The sequence below is a fragment of the Meles meles genome, chromosome 1, assembly GCF_922984935.1.
Source record: "Meles meles chromosome 1, mMelMel3.1 paternal haplotype, whole genome shotgun sequence".
NCBI classification, from domain to species: Eukaryota; Metazoa; Chordata; class Mammalia; order Carnivora; family Mustelidae; genus Meles; species Meles meles.
In genome coordinates, this window is record NC_060066.1 from 196,401,073 (window position 1) to 196,420,554 (window position 19,482).

General features: G+C 53.5%; 1 protein-coding gene across 3 annotated transcripts; it reads right to left on the reverse strand.

Annotated features, from left to right (window-relative positions):
- Nucleotides 1–259: 259 nt before the first annotated feature.
- On the reverse strand, nt 260–17,505 carry THEMIS2 (thymocyte selection associated family member 2). 3 transcript variants are annotated; one of them, XM_045980512.1, is made up of 6 exons: nt 17,195–17,505; nt 14,522–14,662; nt 11,430–11,840; nt 5,532–6,610; nt 3,230–3,383; nt 260–2,443 (listed from the first exon to the last, which is right to left on the reverse strand). In XM_045980512.1, exons 3-6 carry the CDS (start codon nt 11,740–11,742, stop codon nt 2,388–2,390), a joined length of 1,602 nt encoding a protein of 533 aa, XP_045836468.1. In that variant the 5' UTR covers nt 11,743–11,840; nt 14,522–14,662; nt 17,195–17,505; the 3' UTR covers nt 260–2,387. The 3 variants fall into 3 exon arrangements, with proteins under 3 accessions (XP_045836468.1, XP_045836447.1, XP_045836457.1); XM_045980491.1 differs by lacking the exon at nt 17,195–17,505 and adding an exon at nt 16,886–17,023; XM_045980501.1 differs by lacking the exon at nt 17,195–17,505 and adding an exon at nt 16,645–16,869.
- Between the last annotated feature and the right edge of the window lie 1,977 nt (nt 17,506–19,482).

Below are 19,482 nucleotides of genomic sequence, written 5' to 3' on the forward strand. Positions count from 1 at the left end.
GCATCCCTGAATAGATGTTTCTTTTTTTTTTTTTTTTTTTTTTTTTTTAAAAAAAACGCCGTTGAGGTAGGGATGTCTGGCTGGCTCAGTCAGTGGACTGAGACTCAGTCCACTCAGTCAGTGGATTAAGACTCTTAATCTTGGGGTCATGAGCTTGGGCCCCATCTTGGGTGTAGCGATTACTTAAAAAAAAAACCAACTTGAAAATTCATTTGGGGAGATTGAGAACTCGGTCCAGTTTTGAGTCAGCACCGCCAGTTCACGTTCATTTATTCAGCAGTCGTTGACACCTGGTACAGTGTCCGCATGCCCTCTACATCACAAGACATTCAAAAATAGAAATGAGAAAAGATAGGAAAAATAAATAAGAAGGGATAGACTAATCTTTTCTATTTCCCAGGGTACATCTTGTATGTTCCCAGGAGTGTGTGCTCGCCTTGGAGAACATCGCCTAGGGGGAACCCCTAGCCCCACTCTAACACCCTCCCCACTGCCCAGTGGCTTAGTCCAGAGTTAAGACAAAAGCACCCCACGGGCATTGTCTGCCTGCGGTCCCTGCTGCCCCCCCCCGCAGCCCTGAATTGCTATCATAAGCCACTCACAGTTGTGGTTTTCAAGCATGTTTTCCTTTTCAGTCCAGCTTTCCTAGCTATGAAATTGCTTCTTTCTCTTGCAGCATCGGGACACTCAGAAACACCCTTCTGTAGGAGCTGGTCGCCCTCTCTGGCCCCCTTTTGTGATCTTGCTCAATTTGGTGCCACAATTAAATGCAGATGTGGAAGTGAGAACTACTGGCGTTCTGCACATGAACTTGGCCCTTGGGGTCCTGTGCCCAGGAGGAACTTTTTTCCATACTTTCCTTATTGCTTGTCCCAGAGCACACTCTTCTCAGCGTGCCCCAGTGCAGCTGAGCTGGTCTCTGGAGGCAGGCCTGGGAACTGGCCCGCAGCTTGTACTTGCTGTTCGGGGCTCCTCTGGAGCACTGCTTGCCTGGGTGTGGGAGCCAGGAGGCCTAGGAAGGACACACTCAGGTGCACTCCCTCAAATCCGGGAGCTCCAGACTGACAGTCTTTCCATTCCCACGTCAGCCAGAAATTCTGGTTCCCTTTTTATCTACCTCTTGTCCTCTGCTGACTGCGGTGTGCTTGGAACCAAAACCCTGCCACTTCCAGGAAGTGAGGCCTGTGGTCTTACCGCAAGGAATAGGCCTGGACTGACCTTGGAAGCTGGGTTAGTGTCTGCATAGACCCAGGTTTATCTCCGTCACGCTGGGTGGGGAGGCCCTCCAACCAGTCCACACGTGTCGTCTCCACAGTCTAGGAGCTCAGTATATTCCAGACACAGAAGGATTCCATGATTGGGAGACAGTGTGGGGGTGGGGAAAGAACATAGGCCTCAGAGACAGAGCTGCGCTATCTGGGTCAACGGGAACGACGTTAACATTTTTATTGAGTGTGTATTATGTGCCAGGCATTGCGCTAGATACTACACCAAGATTATCGCATTTGATCCTTAGAACAATTCTGTGAGGTAGATAACCGTTAGTTGTATTTTACAAATGAAGGAACTGAAGCTTAGGTTAAAAGAACTCGCTCACAGTCACAGCCCAGATGGTGGTGAGCCCAGATGCTAACCCAGGCCCATGACTAGTCAGCCCTCCTGAAGTACCCGACCACTCAGGCTAGTTTTCTGACCTTTAAAATCAGCGTGTTGTCTATCCAGAGAGTTGAGGATTTAGATAATGTTTAAAAAGGGTCTGGCACGCAGACCTTACTACATGGTATCTGTTCCCATATTTCCAGACACCCACGTGTCATTTTTATTCTATGGTTTTCGAGCAAAAAAATCTTGGATCGTCATGTGTAACTATCATGTTCCTTCACAGACAACCCAGTCCTGCTCTCTCAGGGGCTTAGGGTATGGTGGCAGAGGATGAGGGCGAGGGGGTGGCAAACAGAAGAAAAGGCTCTCAGTGCGGGGTGTTCTGGGTTGAGTCCCCTTTACCGAGAGGCAGGAGACACGGTGCCACCGCCATCAAGGTTGGTGATCTCGAATTCCTTCCTGCACCAACTCATGAGACACGAGCGTTGGGGACTCAGAACTGAACCAAACCCAGCTGCCTCCTCTGGACACCAAAGCTCTGAGCTGAGAAAGGTGAGCGCGAGGTACTGGCCCCAAACAAGCCGGTCCTCGGCAACAGGAACCTGGAACATGAGGAAAACACTAGAACAATGTCCACCCCTTTTCATGTTGGTCTCCATGAAGCCATTTCCTGTCCACAGTCTGAGTTCAGTGAGCTCTTGTCTGAGGTCTTGTAAAGGCTTGTAACGGTTGGCTGGCCTTTGATTCCCCGAGACAGCAGGTAAGAAGCAGGGCTGCTCCGGCATCTAAAGGGTATTCTGAAATTTCTCAAGTATCTCTTCATAATCATGTTCGTCATCATCTACAAAAGAGTTCAAGTCAATGATGATCTTTGGCGTTAAGGCAGGTTCCTGAGGTCCTTGCTAGACCATAACTACAAATTATTCTGTCTGAATTCTGTATAAATACTCCCCTTGCCTGCCTCGGGGAGGGTATTATGTTGGAGATGAACTCATTTTCCTTGCCAGGACTCCGGAGCCCCTGGGGAAGGAACAGTGGGAACCCCTTCTCTCTCTCTTCTTTTAAAGATTTATTTATCTGAGAGAGGGAGAGGGAGGAAGGGAGCACAAGTGGGTGGAGGGGTGGAGGGAAAGGGCGAAGCAAACTCCCTGCCGCGCAGGGAGCCTGACACGGGGCTCAATCCCAGCACCCTGGAACCATAACCTGAGCTGAAGGCAGACGCTTAACCGACTGAGCCACCCAGATGCCCCTAAGCCCATCCCTTAAAAGCCTCTCTGGGGGCACCTGGGTGGCTCAGTGGGTTAAAGCCTCTGCCTTCGGCTCAGGTCATGATCTCAGGGTCCTGGGATTGAGCCCCACATCGGGCTCTCTGCTTGTCAGGGAGCCTGCTTCCTCCTCTCTCTCTGCCTGCCTCTCTGCCTACTTGTGATCTTTGCCTGTCAAATAAATAAATAAAATCTTTAAAAAAAAAAAAAAAGCCTCTCTGTCCAACTAGGACTGCAGAAGTTTCTGCTCAAGGGCAGGGTCTTGCCGAGGGTATGGCCAGCATCACCAGAGGCACGAGCAGGAGCAGAGCAAGGAGAGGAAAAGCAAGGACAAGGGTGAGCAGGGGCTAAAAAGGTCCCACCTGGGTCCACGATGGGCTTAGTGTGCCTGAGGCCCTTCCTGTGGGCCGCAACCTTGCTGTACATGCTTGCGCTGTCCGTGGCACCCTGTGGCAGTGTCTTCATCTTGGCTTTGGGGAACACAGGAGCTTGCTGCCGTTCTGACACTTGACAAGACTGAGTGGGAGAAAAAACAGAAGTCAGCAGGGTCCCAAGAAACAGGGCAGCAGAGTCCATGAAATATAATTTCCTTCCAAGGTCACTTCCTCTGCTCCCCTCTTGACTTCCTGTTCAGGGTAGGGCTTCCTGGGACCCCAAGTGTTCTTGTTTCTAGCGCATGAAATGGTCTTTGGCGGGGGAGACAGGCCAGGATGAGCGATGGAAGGGCTGGGGGCTAGAGACGGGGGTGCCCTGAGTTTCTCCAGGGGGGGTTTCAGTCAGCGTCCTTCACCTCTGCTGCTGAAGTGGTGAAAAGCAGTGACAAAATCTCAAGACAGAGTGCCCGAGCTGAGAGGGGTCCCAGAAGGAGGAGGACTTTTGTTGAACTCCCACCTCGGGCCACAGGCACACCTGTTCGTTTCTCCTCAGGGGACCCTCCGAGGAGCTGTTTGAGCTCCTAATGTACCCATGAGGAAACCGGCTCAGAGAGAGCGAGTCATGTCATACCTCACACAGGACCTCAAGCTGGGCCGAGGTTCAGATGCAGAACCACGTCTGTGACCTCAAAAGTTCACGCTCTTTCTAGCACACTACGATTTGGAGAGCAAACGGGATCGCACCTCTGCTCAGTGGTGGGGAATACGGATGCCCACAGAAGAAAAGTTACAGGATCAAGGGCAGTGAGCAGGGATGGGGCCCAAAGTCACTTCCAACAGGAGCAAAGGCGGGGCCCGAGGTCTCACTTTTCTGTGCTGTGTTCTCTCCTGTACTGTCAGGCCTGTGTTCTGTCAGCAACCGACTGCCCTCCTCCCGCCTCCACAGATACAAGCCCCTCCGGATTCATCTGCTGCCTCCCCTCGCGGTACAAGATGCGGGTTTCCCCAAAGCCCCGCACAGCAATTTCCTTGCTACACTCTACAACATGGCTTTGGATGTGGTGAGGTGCCCGGGCTGGGTCGTCGGACCCGGCGTCAAACCCCAGCTCTCCCGTTTGCTAACTGTGTGACCTCAGGGCGACTCATCTCCCTCTCTGTGCCTCTTGTTTGCTCCACTGTAGAAAGAGCCGTCTCTCGGTGCCCACCTTGCAGGGACATCAGGAGAGCCGTGCGGGGTGAGGCGCAGACAGTGTCTGCCACGGAGAAGACACCCAGCAGGCCGCGGCCAAGAAGCCAGCACTGACCTTATCCCCGGGGTCACTGCGAGAAAATGGGAGAGCAGAGGCCACAGAGCGAGTGAACTGGGCCATAAGCGGGTCTTTCTGCTTCTGTGCCTGCTTCTTTCCCCATCCCTGGGACTCGGTTTGGGTCAGTTCAGCCCTCACCGGCGCTTTCTGCCCACCTGTGAGCCGGTGGGGTCCCTGTCCTCAGACCCCTCATGGCACGCTGGAAACTAGGTGTTGTCCCGCCCGCACCACCCCTACCCGCAGGGCTGGGTGAACACAGAAGGGGGAGGGCTTTCACTGCCAGGGGAAGCCTGAGCGGAGCCTTCCCTACTGAAAGGAGGAAGCACATTCTGGCAAAAGGCCCAGCATGTGTTAAAGTGCTGAGGCAGCGATCGCGGCACACTGAGTAGCTGTGGGAGCCTCTCAGCGGCTGAGTGCGGACCAGAGTGGGTGGCGGAGGAGGGGTCTGTCAGGGGGAGAGTGAAGTCAGCTTATAAATGACTCTCCCCGGATGGCACGCTAAGGGGTCAACATTACGACCTGGCCGTGGGGAGTCACTGAAGGTTCAGAAGGCTCAGAGGACAGGGCCGAGGCCCATCGGTGACCAGGGAAGGGCCTGGGAGGCCATTCTGACAGCGGCTGGGGCGGGACGGGGGCTTGGAGGCTGCTGACACGGTTTAGGTGACAGCTGATGAACCGGAATGAGGGGACGACAGCAGGGAGAGCACGGTGAAGCCTCCCGCTCCCGCTCAGGCCCCCCACGTCTGAACTGGGACTCTGGGCAAGTCTCAAGGTCTCCAAGCCCTCATGGTGTCGCCCATAAAATATGAATCCTCATACCAGCAGCAGGTGGTCCGCACTGAGTAAGAATGATGGGCGCACAGCGTGTGAGCATAGAGACTGTAAGCTCTGTACGACTGAGCTGTGACTCAGGACAAGGAACCGGCAGGACCCGCAGTGACCCCAGCGGGTTCCCCTCCCCACCCGCTTTGGTATGTTGGTACCTGGCCACTTTTGTCCTTGCCGCTTTGTTTCTTCTGCCCACTGAGGCCTTGACCTTTGGGGGGCCGCGGTGGGGGGCGCTGGTTCTCGAAGGTCGGTAGCTGCCGGAGCGTATAGTAGAAGGCTTCCGTCACCTCCTCCACGGTGGCGACCAGGGGAGGCCCAGCTGGCTGGCCGGGCTGCTGCTCGGTCTCCACGACAGTCAGGTCCAGCCACCGGGGAGGGAGCTCAAAGCACATGTCAGGGTTAGAGTCGAAGCTGACCACCAAGAAGGGTTCCATGATCTTCTCCTCCAGCCGCAGGCCTGGGAAGGAGGGCAGAGGGTCAGCAGGCTGGCTGCCGTCCTTGGCCACCACCTTGACTTCACAGGGCAGCGAAAACTGGGCAGTCAGGTCTCCCAGGCTGTAGCGCCGATTATCACTCATCTCCTCCACAAAACTACCGGAGACGTAGAGGGGCAGCAGGATCTGGTCTTCATTTTCTATCTCTTCATAATCTTCCTCTTCCTCCTCATCCTCCTCGGCCTGGTCACTCAGCCGCTGACACACCAAGACATCTATGTCCTGGCCTCCAGCCCCATGGGCCTGGCCGGGCCTCAGCACCTCCATCCTGTCACCCACAGCCAGGGACGTGAGCCTAAGGGTCTCTAACCCTTCGACCTCACAGTCCTTTGTGGCCACGACCCGGAGCGGCTGGCCTGGCTGGAGGGCACCCAGAAGGTCACAGGCCGTGAGGAACTCTCTCGGCCGCCGCCGCAGCTTGCCCTGATAAGCCCCGGAGACCATGAAGTGTCTGGGCACCTTCCGGCCCTTGGTCGAGACCAGGATCCGCCAGGGTGGTGAGGACAGGCCGTGGACGCAGAGCCGCTGGCCTTTCTTCAAGGAGCCCGCCCACGGGCTGAGGAAGATGGGGGGCCCCTCTGGAACCTCCAGGATCTCCGCGGACAGAGGGAAGGGGCCTCCTCGGGCCAGGGCCTCACTCAGCAGCAGAGGCTGGATAAAGTGGATGTGCTGAGAAGAGGCGGTGACGTCTTCCACGTCGACCTCCAGGGTGGAGGGGATCTTGACAACAGTTCTGCGCACTGTGAGGAGGGGAGGTCAGCTCAGGGGGTGCCCCGCACACCAGCCCAGGGGTGTCCCTGCACTCCCAGCAAAGAGGTCTGAGCTGGCTGACCTCCTCCCTGGCTGTTCTGCCAACCTTTTCCTATGGCATCAGATTCCTTGCTCACTCTGTTCCTTAACCTCTTTTCGAAAGCTATTATAGGAATTTTTTTTTTTAATTTTTTAAAAATTAAAAAAAATTGAGAGATCACAAGCAGGCAGACCGACAAGCAGAAAGAGAGAAGGAAGCAGGCTCCCCACTGAGCAGAGAGCCCGATGTGGGGCTCGATCCCAGGACCCCGGGATCATGACCTGAGCAGAAGGCAGAGGCTTTAACCCACTGAGCCACCCAGGCACCCCTTGAATGTAATTTTATAAGCTACCTTGCCAAATCCTTTCTGTGTTTGTGTGTTTGTGTGTGTGTGTGTGTGTGTGTGTGTTTTAAGGTTTTATTTATTGATTTATTTGTCAGAGAGAGAGCACGTGCGAATGCACACAAAAGAAGGGGGAGTGGCAGGCAGAAGAAGGCTCCCTGTGCAGCACTCGATCCCAGGACACTGGGATCACAACCTGAGCTGAAGGCAGACATTTAACCAACTGAACCACCCAGGAGTCCCTCCTTTCTGCATTTTAAATAAAGAGATAAAACCACATCAAGAGGGGTGCCTGGGTGGCTCAGTCAGTTAAATGTCCAACTCTTGATTTCAGCTCAGGTCATGATCTCAGGGTTGTGAGATTGTGCCCCGAGTCCAGCTCCGGGTGGCGTGTGGCGCCTGCTTAAGATTCTCTCTCCACCCCCAACGCCCCACCCCACTCATGCACGCTCTCTCTCTCCTTAAAAAAAAAAAAAGAAAAGAAAATTAAAATTAAAATTAAGAAAAACACCGGTTGGGGCTCCTGAGTGGCTCATTTGGTTGAGCTTCCGACTCTTGGTTTCCACTCAGGTGGTGATCTCAGTGTCATGTGATTGAGCCCCAAGTCTGGCTCCTCACTCAGAGGCGAGTCTGCTTGAGATTCTCTCTCTCCCTCTCCTTCTGCCCTTCCCACTTGTGCACGCTCTCTCTCTCTCTCTAAAATAAGTGAATGACGGGGCGCCTGGGTGGCTCAGTGGGTTAAGCCGCTGCCTTCGGCTCAGGTCATGATCTCGGGGTCCTGGGATCGAGTCCCGCATCGGGCTCTCTGCTCAGCAGGGAGCCTGCTTCCCTCTTTCTCTCTCTCTCTGCCTGCCTCTCTATCTACTTGTGATCTCTCTCTGTCAAATAAATAAAATAAAATCTTTAAAAAAAAAAAATAAATAAAATAAAATAAGTGAATGAATCTTTATTTTATTTTTCTTTAATATTTTATTTATTTATTTGACAAAGAGAGATCACAAGTAGGCAGAGAGGCAGGCAGAGAGAGAGAGGGAAGCAGGCTCCCTTGCGAGCAGAGAGCTTGATGTGGGGTTCGATCCCAGGACCCTGAGATCATGGCCTGAGTCGAAGGCAGAAGCTCAATACACTGAGCTACCCAGGTGCCCCTGAATCTTGAATAAAAATAAAAATAAAAAACACTGGCTAATGACCTTGGCAACTTGTTTCCTCTCTGGGCATCAGCGAGTACCAGGTTTATAAATGCAAGAGGCGGCTCTGTAAGTGAATGTCTCTTATGTGTGAGCCATACGGGAGACAAGCGAGGAGCAACCTCCCCCCTCACAGAGGGAGAAACTGAGGCTCGGGTGAGGACAAGCCTCAGGCCACAGTGCTGGGATTGTTGGGGCGAGCCAACGTCTGGTTGAAGCTAGGAGGTAGCCACAGGGGGTTCATTCTACGGTTCTGGTTTTCTTCTTCGAAGGACTTTATGAATTCCCAGAACTGCCTCATCATCCAGGGCAGACGCCAGACCCACCATTCAAAGCCCTGGTCCCCCAGACAGTGCTCTCTGAGTGCTATTTCCCACAAGACGCCAGGGCTCCCTGGGAAAGAGAGAACTTCCTGGAGCGGAAACGTCATAGTCTGGAACCTCTTAAACCAGAAAGCAAGAAAAATGTATTCGAGACCATTGCAGGTGTGTCAAAAGGCTCCCCTGGGCCAAGGCTGAGATAAGGTGAGCACCAATAATGATGCCAGTGTATTGGAACACTGAAAATATTGAGTTCACTGAATATTGAAAACACTGAAAATCTGTGAGTTCATAATGATTATTAAAAAAAAAAAAACCCACTCTAAATAATCATCCTTGAAGAATGCTAGGGAGCCAACTCATTTTAAAAACTAGGAAACGGGGGGGGGGGGGCGGAGGGGGGAGCTCCTGGGTGGCTCAGTGGGTTAAAGCCTCTGCCTTCAGCCCAGGTCATGATCCCAGGGTCCTGGGATCGAGCCCCGAGTAAGGCTCTGGGAGGCGCTGCACTCAGCAAAGAGCCTTCTTGAGAGTCTCTCCCTCCTCTTCCACCCCTCCCCAACAACCACTCTCTCTCTCAAATAAATCTTTAAAAAACAAAACAAAACCAAAACAAACTAGTAAACAAAGTATAGGTCATCTCTTAGGACGTTCCTCCCTATAGGCTGGAGGCAGCGTGCAGAGCAGGGCTCGAGAGCCAGGCAGAACCTGGCCAGGTTTGCCAGAGCAGAGGGAGAAGGGTACTCCGAGACCCTGACTTGCATAAGCACGGTGTCCCGCGCTTCTCAGGCAAGTGAACCAAAGCTGGGGTGGTGGGGGTGGGGAGTTGCTTTTTATAGTCCTCTCCTGACTACCAGATGAAGAAGGAGCCCTAGGACTCAAATCACTATTGCAACAGCCACTCACGTCACAGATGCCCGCCCATGCTTTGCATCTGATCACACCGCAAATTAGGCTGAGGACAGACACAGAGCCCGCGGTGGGGGGGGGGGGGCGCGGGGGGGGGCACTCCTTGCCTCACACCTCCTGCAGCCATGAGAACCGCCTCCCGGTCTGGTCAAACCTCTACAGATGCGTGGCAAAGAGCCAACAGCCAGCCTGAGGCTTCTATCCCTAGAAAAGCCTACCTACAAGGCTGGTCCTCGGCTGGTGTCTGGGGACGTGGTTTAGCGTGTTCCCACCATCCTCTCACTGCTGGGGGTGGTTCCCCGTCCTTAGCCTGTACAGTCAGGGATGCCAAACACGTGCTCTCTGACTGAGGTCTGGAATTGGGGTGCGTGCTAAGCAGAGAGGACCTACATGACCAGCCCCCAGTAAAAACTTGGGCACTGAGTCTATGAGGTTCCCTGACAAATAACAGCTCACACACGTTGCCACAGTTCAGTGCTAGAGGGACTCCGTGTGTCCTGTGTGACTCCACCAGGAGGCAACTCTCACGTCCTTTTGCTGCAATAAATCACGGCTATGAGTACAACCCGATGTCAAGTCCCATGAGGCCAATACAGGGGACAGACGCCCACTGGCTCCATCACAAGGACGCTGTCAACAAAATCCAAATACGAGATGGCCTGCAGGACAAAGGGCCGAGTCCCTTCAACAAATTAATTATAAGAAAAATAAGAAAGGCGACCCTGTAGAGTAACAGATTTAAAAGGCCTGAAATCAACAGCAGTCTTGTGGGTCTTGTCCGGATCCTGCTGTGAACACACGGTAGGACAATTTAGGAGACAGGAGAGGAAGTACAAACACCAAATAGTGGTACAAAGAGTTATTGTTAATTTTTTTGGTGTGATGAGGGTATTGTGTGCCTGTTTAAAAAAATTGTTTTTAGGAGCACATGGGTGGCTTAGTGGGTTAAGCCTCTGCCTTCGGCTCAGGTCATGATCTCAGGGTCCTGAGATTGAGCCCTGCACTGGGCTCTCTGCTCAGCCGGGAGGCCTGCTTCCCCCTTTCTGTCTGCCTGCCTCTCTGCCTACTTGTGATCTCTCTCTGTCAAATAAATAAATAAAATCTTAAAAAAAAAAATTATTAAAGATTTTATTTATTTATTTGATCTATAAAGAGAGATCACAAGTAGGCAGAGAGGCAAGCAGAGAGAGTGAGAGGGAAGCAGGCTCCCTGCCGAGCAGAGAGCCCGATGCGGGACTCGATCCCAGGACCCTGAGATCATGACCTGAGCCGAAGGCAGTGGCCTAAACCACTGAGCCACCCAGGCGCCCCTTTAATAATTTTTTTAAAGACACACTGAAGTATTTATACGAGAAATGATGGGATACGTGGGGTTTGTTTTGAAATAATCAGCAGGGTAGGGAGAGACGAAACAGGACAGATAGGTCCTGAGTTAGTACCTGTGATGTCGGGTGATAGGGTCCAGGAGGTCCTCAAACTCTGTCCTCCAGGGAAGAGGCCCCAGGGCACCCATTCACCTCCGCTCCGGCTCGGCCTCCCAGCAGCCAGAGTGGCCGGCTTCCACCTGTTTCACCAGCCTGCTGGGCACGCTGCCGCCAGCCTGCCCTCAGACAGCCGATGAGACAGCTACGGATTCACCCAGTGTCCTTGTCATACAGACAGGAGGGGGCCTTGAGGAACAATCCCTTCCTCCCCAGAGGCAGGAAAATCTGTTTCTCCTGAGCGAATGGTCAAGGTTTTACTGTGTAGCTGTTGCTTTGTCCTAGTTGCTAGCGAGCTCATAATCCAACTTTTGCCCAATTTTATAAAGAGTGGGACCTCACTCTTACGTTCTCTCATTTTTCTGTCTCCTTTTAGTAACACCCCACTATGTGGGACTCTTCATTCTGTTCTATTGTATGTACTGGGTAAGCGACCTGGTACTTGGGGTACCTTCCACCCGAGCAGCTTTCCAGGAGCCCCTTTCTCACCCCGTCAACCCTCCCCGCCCCACAATCTACCCCAACGACTCACTGTGCATGATGGCTTGGATCTCATACTGGGGCCTCAGGAGCAGGGACTGCCAAGGGAGTGTGGGGCAGGTGAAGAGGCGGTCACTGAGGGCTCGATCCTGCAGGGCCTGGAGCAGGGGCCGAGGGGCCCCAGGCTCCCATTCCCAGAAGGGGCCCCTCTGGGACAGGGGCAGGTGCAGAGTGAAGTGCTGGGTTTCGGTGTCCAGCACACAGCGGGCACGGTAGGTCCTATGATACTCCTCCACATCCTTGAGCAGGAGGGGCTGGTCCCTGGGCACCACCCTGGCCTCTGTGGTGATTCTGTGTGTCGACATGAAGCCAATGGGCAGCTTCCTGGAGCGCTGGGTTGCAGCAGAGAGCAGCTCCTCCAGGGTTCCATAACTCTGAGGGCCGGTGAGGGGGCTGAAGTGGCCTGTGGGGCACAGCAGGTGTCAAGGTGGGACGGGCCTTTGGGGGTCCAGGGACACACATACCAGGCCCCGGTGGGCCACAGAGAACCCAGTCAGAATTCCCCGAAGACAAGTCCCAAGCATCTGGTCATCCAGGCCGCAGGGCTGAAGGACAAGCAGCAGCCAGTGACCATGTGTGAAGGGACAGCGACAGGTAGAAATGGGGACAGTTCCTCCTTATGCAGAGAGGCAAGAACTTAGAGGGATTGTCATCAGAGACAGAACAGGGATGTGTTTTCCCACAGACACTGATAATGGCCACCTGGGCCTACCTCCTGACCCGTACCTACCTCCAACGCTGCCAACCTTGCTTCCGTGTTCCTCACCACTCCAATCCCATATACCCAACACCTATCACTCCATGCTGGGGTAGCGCCACGGTCCCCCTCTCTCACAAACGAGAAACCAGGAGCTCCTAGCCAAATGACCTCTGACCACTGCCCTTCACCCCACAACCTGTCTGCCAATTCTGGTGGCCCGACTGTTCTTCCCCCATCCAACTTCTTGCCCTGTCCCCATTCACGCTTCTCCTGCCACTGTACTGGCCTAAAACAGCCCACACCCAGACATCGCTTCTGGTCCCCTCTGCAAGTTATCCCAAGTTACCTCAAGGCCCCCTCCTGTCTGTGTGACAAGGGCTTTCTGCAAAGGTACCCGTCTAGACTCTTCAAGAAGCTGATGTCAAGATAAAAGCTAAAGATTTGTTCCAGCCTGAAGGAGATTAAGAAATCCATATGTGATCTGGGGGCATCTGGGGGACTCAGTTGGTTAAGCATCTGACTCTTGATTTCAGCTCAAGGTCGTGAGTTCAAGACCTGTGTTGGGCTCCGCGTTCAGTGCGGAGCCTACTTAAAAAAAAAAAAAAAAAAAAAAAGTGGCTCAGTTGGTTAAGCCTCGGACTCTGGATTTTGACTCAGGTCCTAAACTCAGGATTAGGAGATCAAGCCCCACGTCCTACTCTGCAGTGGGTGTGGTGCCTGCTTAAGAGTCTCTCTCCACCTTTCCTACCTCCCCCTTCCACCTCACATGCTCGCTCTCTCTCTCTCGCTAAAAAAATAAAATAAAATAAAAATAAAAAGGAGAAGGAAATTCCTATTCAAAAAAAGGAAAGAAATTGATGTGATTTGGGATTGGCTTCTGGATCAAGGGGAAACCGACTATAAAGGACATTTATTAGGTCAGTTGTTGGAATCTGAATAGACCAGGTTAGACAGAAGTATTCTATCAATATTAAATCTTCTGAATTTGATTACTGAACTGTAGTTTATGAACAAATGTCCTTGTACTTAGGAGTAATATTAGTAAATATAAGGAGTAATATTCAGGTATAAAGGGTCATCATGTCTGCAATTCACTCTCAGATAGTGCAGGAAAAATATATACATACACATACAAATATGGTAATGTTTGTTCATGAATATGGTAATGTTTGTTCATGAATATGGTAATGTTTGTTCATGAATGTGTGGGCGGGGGGAAGAGGGAGAGAAAAAAATATAACAAAATATTGGTAAACTGGAAAACAACTGGTCAGTCTGGATAAAGGGTATACCGTGGTTTTAGCAAGTTTTCTTTGAACTTGAACACATCACAGAATAAAAAGGAAAAAACCCCAAAATACGAAATAAAGCATACTACTTCCGTATCTAAAACCCTCATTAGCTCTTCAGTGCTCTCAAAGACCAAACTGTGCCGGTGGCCACCCAGAGCCCTCTGGGAATCGGCCTCCCACCTGCCTCCCCACCACCTGCCTTCACCAGGAACCCAAGCCCCTGCCTGTCGCACTCAGGCGATCACAGAAGTCATACAAAGAAGGTGCACTCAGACTACACCTGCTCTGGGCTGCGCCCCGTTCTAAGCCCTTCCTGCCAGGCCACTCATTTACTCCTCTCCTCAAGCCTGACTCCCCTGTTCTAGAGGTTCAAGTACACTGAGACACTGAGGTGCAGAGAGGAGCCAGGAACTGGCCAAGGCCATGGCCCACAGCCAGCAGAGTGGGGCTTCCCATCCAGGCTTCAGCGTCCCAGCCCCCGGCTCACGACACGTGTCCTGCAGGAACCGAGCTCTGTCACTCCTGGAGAACCACATATGCCCATGCTACTCCCTGTGTTACTCCCTCTGGAAGTCCTCTTTCCTGCTCAGGTGCCACCCCCTCCAGGAAGCCTGCCCAGACCCCTGAGGTGGTCTCCGCCTGCCAGGAACCCTCTCTAAACTCTGTGTTGACTCTTGTCCTCCCCTCGCTGTCGCCCTCCCAGGTCATCCTGCGCTCCACACCCCCAGCCCCGAGCACACACCAGGGGTCAGTAAATGTGTGGCGGGGAAATGTGTGAGCAAACACAGAGACAGGCACGTGGACAAAGATCCGGAACAAAGAGAGTCCCAGCTGAGAGGCAGATGTGACCAGAGACATGGATATGGAGAGGGTGCGGCCTCTCCAGGTTAAGGGCATCGTCAGACCCCTCAGAGGACATCCGGGGCCTTGGGGCAGAGCAATGGGGGATGTGAGAGCACAGGGGCCAAACTGGAGGGTTGGGAGTGCATGCTGGGGCTGGAGGGGGCCGGGGCACTCAGGGTTGGTGGGGTGGGGGGATCGGGGGGCTGGGGGAGTTTGGTGGTGGACGGGACACAGAGCTGTCTGCCTTACCACAGAAGTTGGGGGGGATTTCTATGGTCTGGCCTGTTCCTGGGTTCTCGCAGACCACCTTCTGGAGGCGAACCTGGGTGACTTTGATCAGGTCCCCTGTGGAGAGGCAGCACTCATTCCCAGAGATCTCGTAGATGGAGCCTGCCAAGAGACAGATTCGGTTTCTGTGTGCCACAGGAGCCAAGTGCTGGCTGGCCTGCGCCCTGGTCCCCGACAGGCTGCGCTCTGTCTCCGCTCTGTCCCGGTTCCTGCTGCCTGGAGCGGCCTCCCCTGTCCTTCCCTGCCCAATGGCCCTTGGCTCAGCCACACTCAGGCCGCAGGAACCCTGCCTGTGTCTTCCTTCAGCACTGGATGGACCCTTCTGTGAGACACTTCTCTGGCCTTCTCCACACCCTCATGCCTCCTGAGCGGAGCTCACAGGCAGGGCAGGGCTGGTCCACCCCAGCATCTCGGGCCCTGACTCAGGCCTCGCCGCCAAGCCTGGGCTGAAGTCCTGGGCGAGTAAGCAACGCCCAAAGTCCCAGCTCCCTCCGTACAGCTAGGGCATCGAGCCCAGAGAAGGGCAGGCTGCCTGGAGGTCACACACACAGCCTGACACCAGCACCAGCGCTTTCTTCTTCACGTGAGCTGTGTTTAAAGGAAGCACGGGAGGAAGCAGAGGGCCACCGACTGGTGGGCGCAGGAGGCAGGTGTCTGGGCTGCCACCACCAAGCACAGTAGTCCCACTTAATGATTTTAAAGTGTCTAAAGCAGTGTCCAGAAGATAAAAGGTGCTCGATCCCCCCTCCCCCTGCCCACAGGCTGGACAGACTCCATCTGTGGACTCAGGACCCAACAGCGCACAGAGGTCTGCCTTGAGGACACCTGGCCCCAGCCTTTCCAAGGCATCCCCAGCAGGGCTTTCAGAAGCTGATGATAATCCCACCCCCATACTGGGAAAATGCACACGGGCTCATAATCTGCAGTTTCAGGGGGCGGCCCCGCAGGGCTGGTGTGAACAGCAGCTGGGGCACTGGGCATGGGGCTGCCGCCGATGTGCTTTGCAGTGAAGATCCATGACTGTCCTCTGAGGGAGGACCTGTTCCTCACCCTAAAAATAATGAGCTGCGCCCGGGTGAGGCTGGGTGGGGTCCAAGGGGGCAGAATGGGGACTCCAGCCCCGGGCGCATGTCTCTACAGCTGGAAGCCCTCAAGACGCAGCTAACTGCTTCGGAGGGTGGGGTCCCTTCCCCTGCCCCAGGATTCCCACCACCTGGCCTCCTCCCAGGTTCTTCTCTCACCAAATGTCCACCACTTCCCATGCCCCGGGTCAGGCAGAATGAGGAAGCAGCCATTGTGACACTCGGTGGTCAGGGGATGATGTCAGCAGGAGCGCAAACACCAGAGGTGCCGGCAGGGAGCCCCCAGAAGAAAGTCAGCCTTTGAACCCACATCTGCCAGATTCCCAAGAGTTCCTGGCCAAACCCAGTGTGTGGTGGCAGGTCCTGTGCCCTGTGTGGCCCTCCATATGTCGCCCCATTGGTCTGGGCTCCTCCCTTGGAGCCTCAGAACACTTCCCCTGGAGCCAGCTGTGGCAAAGCAAGGGAAGAGAAAGAGGGAACAGATGCGCAAGGGTACCCCTGCCTTAGTTTGCTTTCTCAGGAAGGAGCCTCTCCCCCTCCACCCAGTCTCCCAAGTTCCCTCTACCTCCGACGTCCCCACTCCCTCGCCTCACCCTCTGAGCGGCTTCCCCGCCCCTCCATCGCCTGTCCATCTCGCCCTTAGGCAGCAGGAGCCGTTGAGCCTCTCTGCTCTGCACCCATTCCTGGGAACCAGGTAGGCAGATGTGCAGGTGCGCAAGGAGCAGAGAGCGGGGAAGTCTGCTGCGGGGAACAGCCACGCACGCTGAGAACCGAGCTGACAGATCAGGTCTCAGAGCTGAGAGATCAGGTCTCAAAGCGGAGGGCGAAGGTGGGCTGAAGCACTGAATGAAGGCGCGTAGACCGGCGTCAAGGGGGAGGAGTGGGACGGCAGGCGGAGGAGGGGGCTGACCTGGCACGAGCCCCCATGTTCCGCTTTCCCACGGTCAGACCTCCCGGGGTGCGCACCGCGGTTTCAGCCCCGCTTGGCTCGGTTCCACCCACCTGAGTGTCTAAGTTCATTGACGTCTCATCATCACCCTGCGGGCAATCAGAGCTCTCCCATTCCACGAAAGCAAAAGCCGAGGCCCAGAGAGGTTGAGTGTGGCCCCAAGTCACACCTGGGCTTGGGCAGTGGCAGCGTAGCTGGGTTTCCCGGGTTTCCGTCGCCTGGGCAGCGCCCCTGCCCCACCACCCAGCGAGAGCCAGGCAGCGGCGGGGGCGAGGGTCGCGGCCCTTCACTCACCCTGGAAGTAGACCCCCGAGCAGACCCGCAGCACACGCGGGAGGGAGGCAAGGTCCAAGGCGCAAACGAAGTCGTGCAGCGACACCGGCTCCATGGTCCTCGCGGTCCGTTGGACTTAGACCCAGTGGCCGCTGCCCGCGCTCGGAGCCCTCAGCCCGGCCCCGCCCCGCCCCGCCCCGCCGATGTGGGCGGGATGCTCCGCCCACGTGGGCGGGGCCTCTCCATCTCAGGGCGAGGGGACCTTGCGGGTGCCATCTGACCGCCTAGGTTTCCTCAGCCCTAAAATGGAAAGCAGCGCCTACCTCTCACCTTGGCGGCGCGACGTCAAAGGTCTAGATCAGGGCCTGACGCCCGGAGGCTCTGACTAAATGTCCCCTCGTCCCCAGTGGTCCGTGATGTATCCCATGGCGGAGGAGGGGGCGCTGATGGAGATGAAGGAGAAGTCCCTGCGGCTCCCCACCTGCCCCTGTCGTCTTCCCAGTTAGAAGGAGGAAACGCGGCCGGCCTGCTGTAGTTCTGGGTCTCACGGAAGACCTGGGCCCTGCCCTCTGCGTCCGCGGAGAAAGATGCAGTGCCAGGTCTCCTGACGGACTCCCTCTCCGGGACACTCGCGGTCCTCTGCATGGTCCTCTGGATGGGGAGCTCACCACCTTCCCAGGACGCTCATACCTGCGGACATTTGTAGTTAAAATTTCTTCCTTGGGCTAAAGAGAAATCTGCTTAGGCGAGAGCCCTCTTGCTGGGTATCTAACTTTAAACAAATCACTGACTTCTCAGTTTCAGTTTCCTCATCTGTAAAATAGGGCAAAGAATCTTTTCCTAGCTGGTGGTGAGGATTAAATGTCATTTAGGTACTGCGCAAAATTATTTCACTTTCTGTTACCAGAAAATAGACTTCTAATCAGAAATAATAAAAGGTTTGGGGCACCCCAGTGGCGAAGTCGATTGAGCCTCCAACTCTTTTTTTTTTTTTTTTTTAAGATTTTATTTATTTTTTGACAGAGAGAGAGAGATCACAAGTAGGCAGAGAGGCAGGGGAAGCAGGCTCCCTGCTGAGCAGAGAGTCCGATGTGGGACTCAATCCCAGGACCCTGAGATCATGACCTGAGCCGAAGGCAGCGGCTTAACCCACTGAGCCACCCAGGCGCCCCGAGCCTCCAACTCTTGGTTTGGGCTGAGGTCATGATCTCCCGGTGGACAGAGATCTGAGGGGAGGGACCTACCTGAGATGCTCTCTCTCCCTCAGCTTCTCCCCCTGCTCTCTCTCTCTCTCTCTCTAAAATAAATCTTTTTTTTTAAAGTAATAATAAATGTTTAAAATAAAAGGAATAAACCCTAATTAACCCTAATTAAAGACACTGATAAAAAATGACAAAAATAAAAAAAAATAAAGACACTGACAAAAAGAGGACATTCTTTACCACTATCCAAATATACTTACTACAAACACTTGGCTGTGTTTCTTTCAACTCTTTATTCTGTTTGTGTGCAGACTTTAAACTTTTTAAAATTTACATTAAAGTTGCAAAAAATAGATTTTCCATACATCCCTCAGCTAGTTTTAAATTCTCCTAATGCTACCATCTCACATTACCTGGGCACATTTGTCAAAACTAAGAAACCAACGTTGCTACATTAATGTTAACTAAATTGTAGACTTTATTTGGATTTTATCTGCTTTTTCTCTGATGTCCTTTTTCTGTTCCAGAATCTCACCCAGGAGTCCGTATTGCATTTAATCTTCATGTCTCCTGTTTGTGACCCGTTCTCAACCTTTTCCAGTTCTTCTTCTAAGCTTGACAGTCTTGAGGAGAACAGGTCAGGCATTTTGCAGAATGCCCCTCAAATGGGCTTTTTTCTGATGTCGTCCTCATGATTAGACTGGGGCTGTGGGTTTTCCGAGAGGACACTGCCAAGGTGATATGCCCTTCTCATCACTGCCTCTCCTAGAGGGCACATGACATGGGCACAGGACTTTTCACGGTGATGTTAACCGTGATGGCTTAGTTAAGGCCATCTGGGTTTCTCCACTAGAAACTTGCTATTTCCACTGTCCATACTCCATTCTTTGGAAACAAGTCGCTAAGTGCAGCCTACCGTTAGGGAAAGCTAAGCCCCACTTCCCAGAGTGAGGAACATCCAAATAAATGATTGGGAGTCCTCTGTAAGAAAGATGTGTTTCTTCTCCCCCATTTATCTATTTATTCTGTTATTTATTTACATCAGTATGGAGTCATGGGTATTTACTTTACACCTTGACTTAAAATCTAAAACTACATTATTTCTGTTGTTGCTCAAATCGTTCCAGCTTGGGGAGTTCCTTCGGGTTGGCACCTGGGTCACTTGGCCATGCCCTCCTCGTTCTGCATTCTCAGCACTTCCTTACTGTCTAAAGCTACAAGATGCTTCAGGCTCATCTGGTCTTTCTTCTGCCCCAGCCCTGCATGCAGCCATTTCTCCCAGAAGCCTGGTTCCTTTTTTTGGAGAATGGCATTTGGAACCCACGATCTGTCAGAGTACACCGTGCCACAGGTTTGCCTCTTATTTTTGTCTTTTTCTTTCTTTGCATAAACATTACAGACGCAGCTGCCCACCCC

Bases quoted from the DNA above. Each gene is read 5' to 3' on its own strand.
- THEMIS2 (XM_045980491.1), bottom strand. From the start codon at position 16,979: ATGGAGCCGGTGTCGCTGCACGACTTCGTTTGCGCCTTGGACCTTGCC. The intron at 14,663-16,885 runs GTGAGTGAAGGG...GTCTCTTGGCAG, and splicing joins CTCGGGGGTCTACTTCCAGG to GCTCCATCTACGAGATCTCT. The intron at 6,611-11,429 runs GTGAGTCGTTGG...CCCTCCTCACAG, and splicing joins GATCCAAGCCATCATGCACA to TGCGCAGAACTGTTGTCAAG.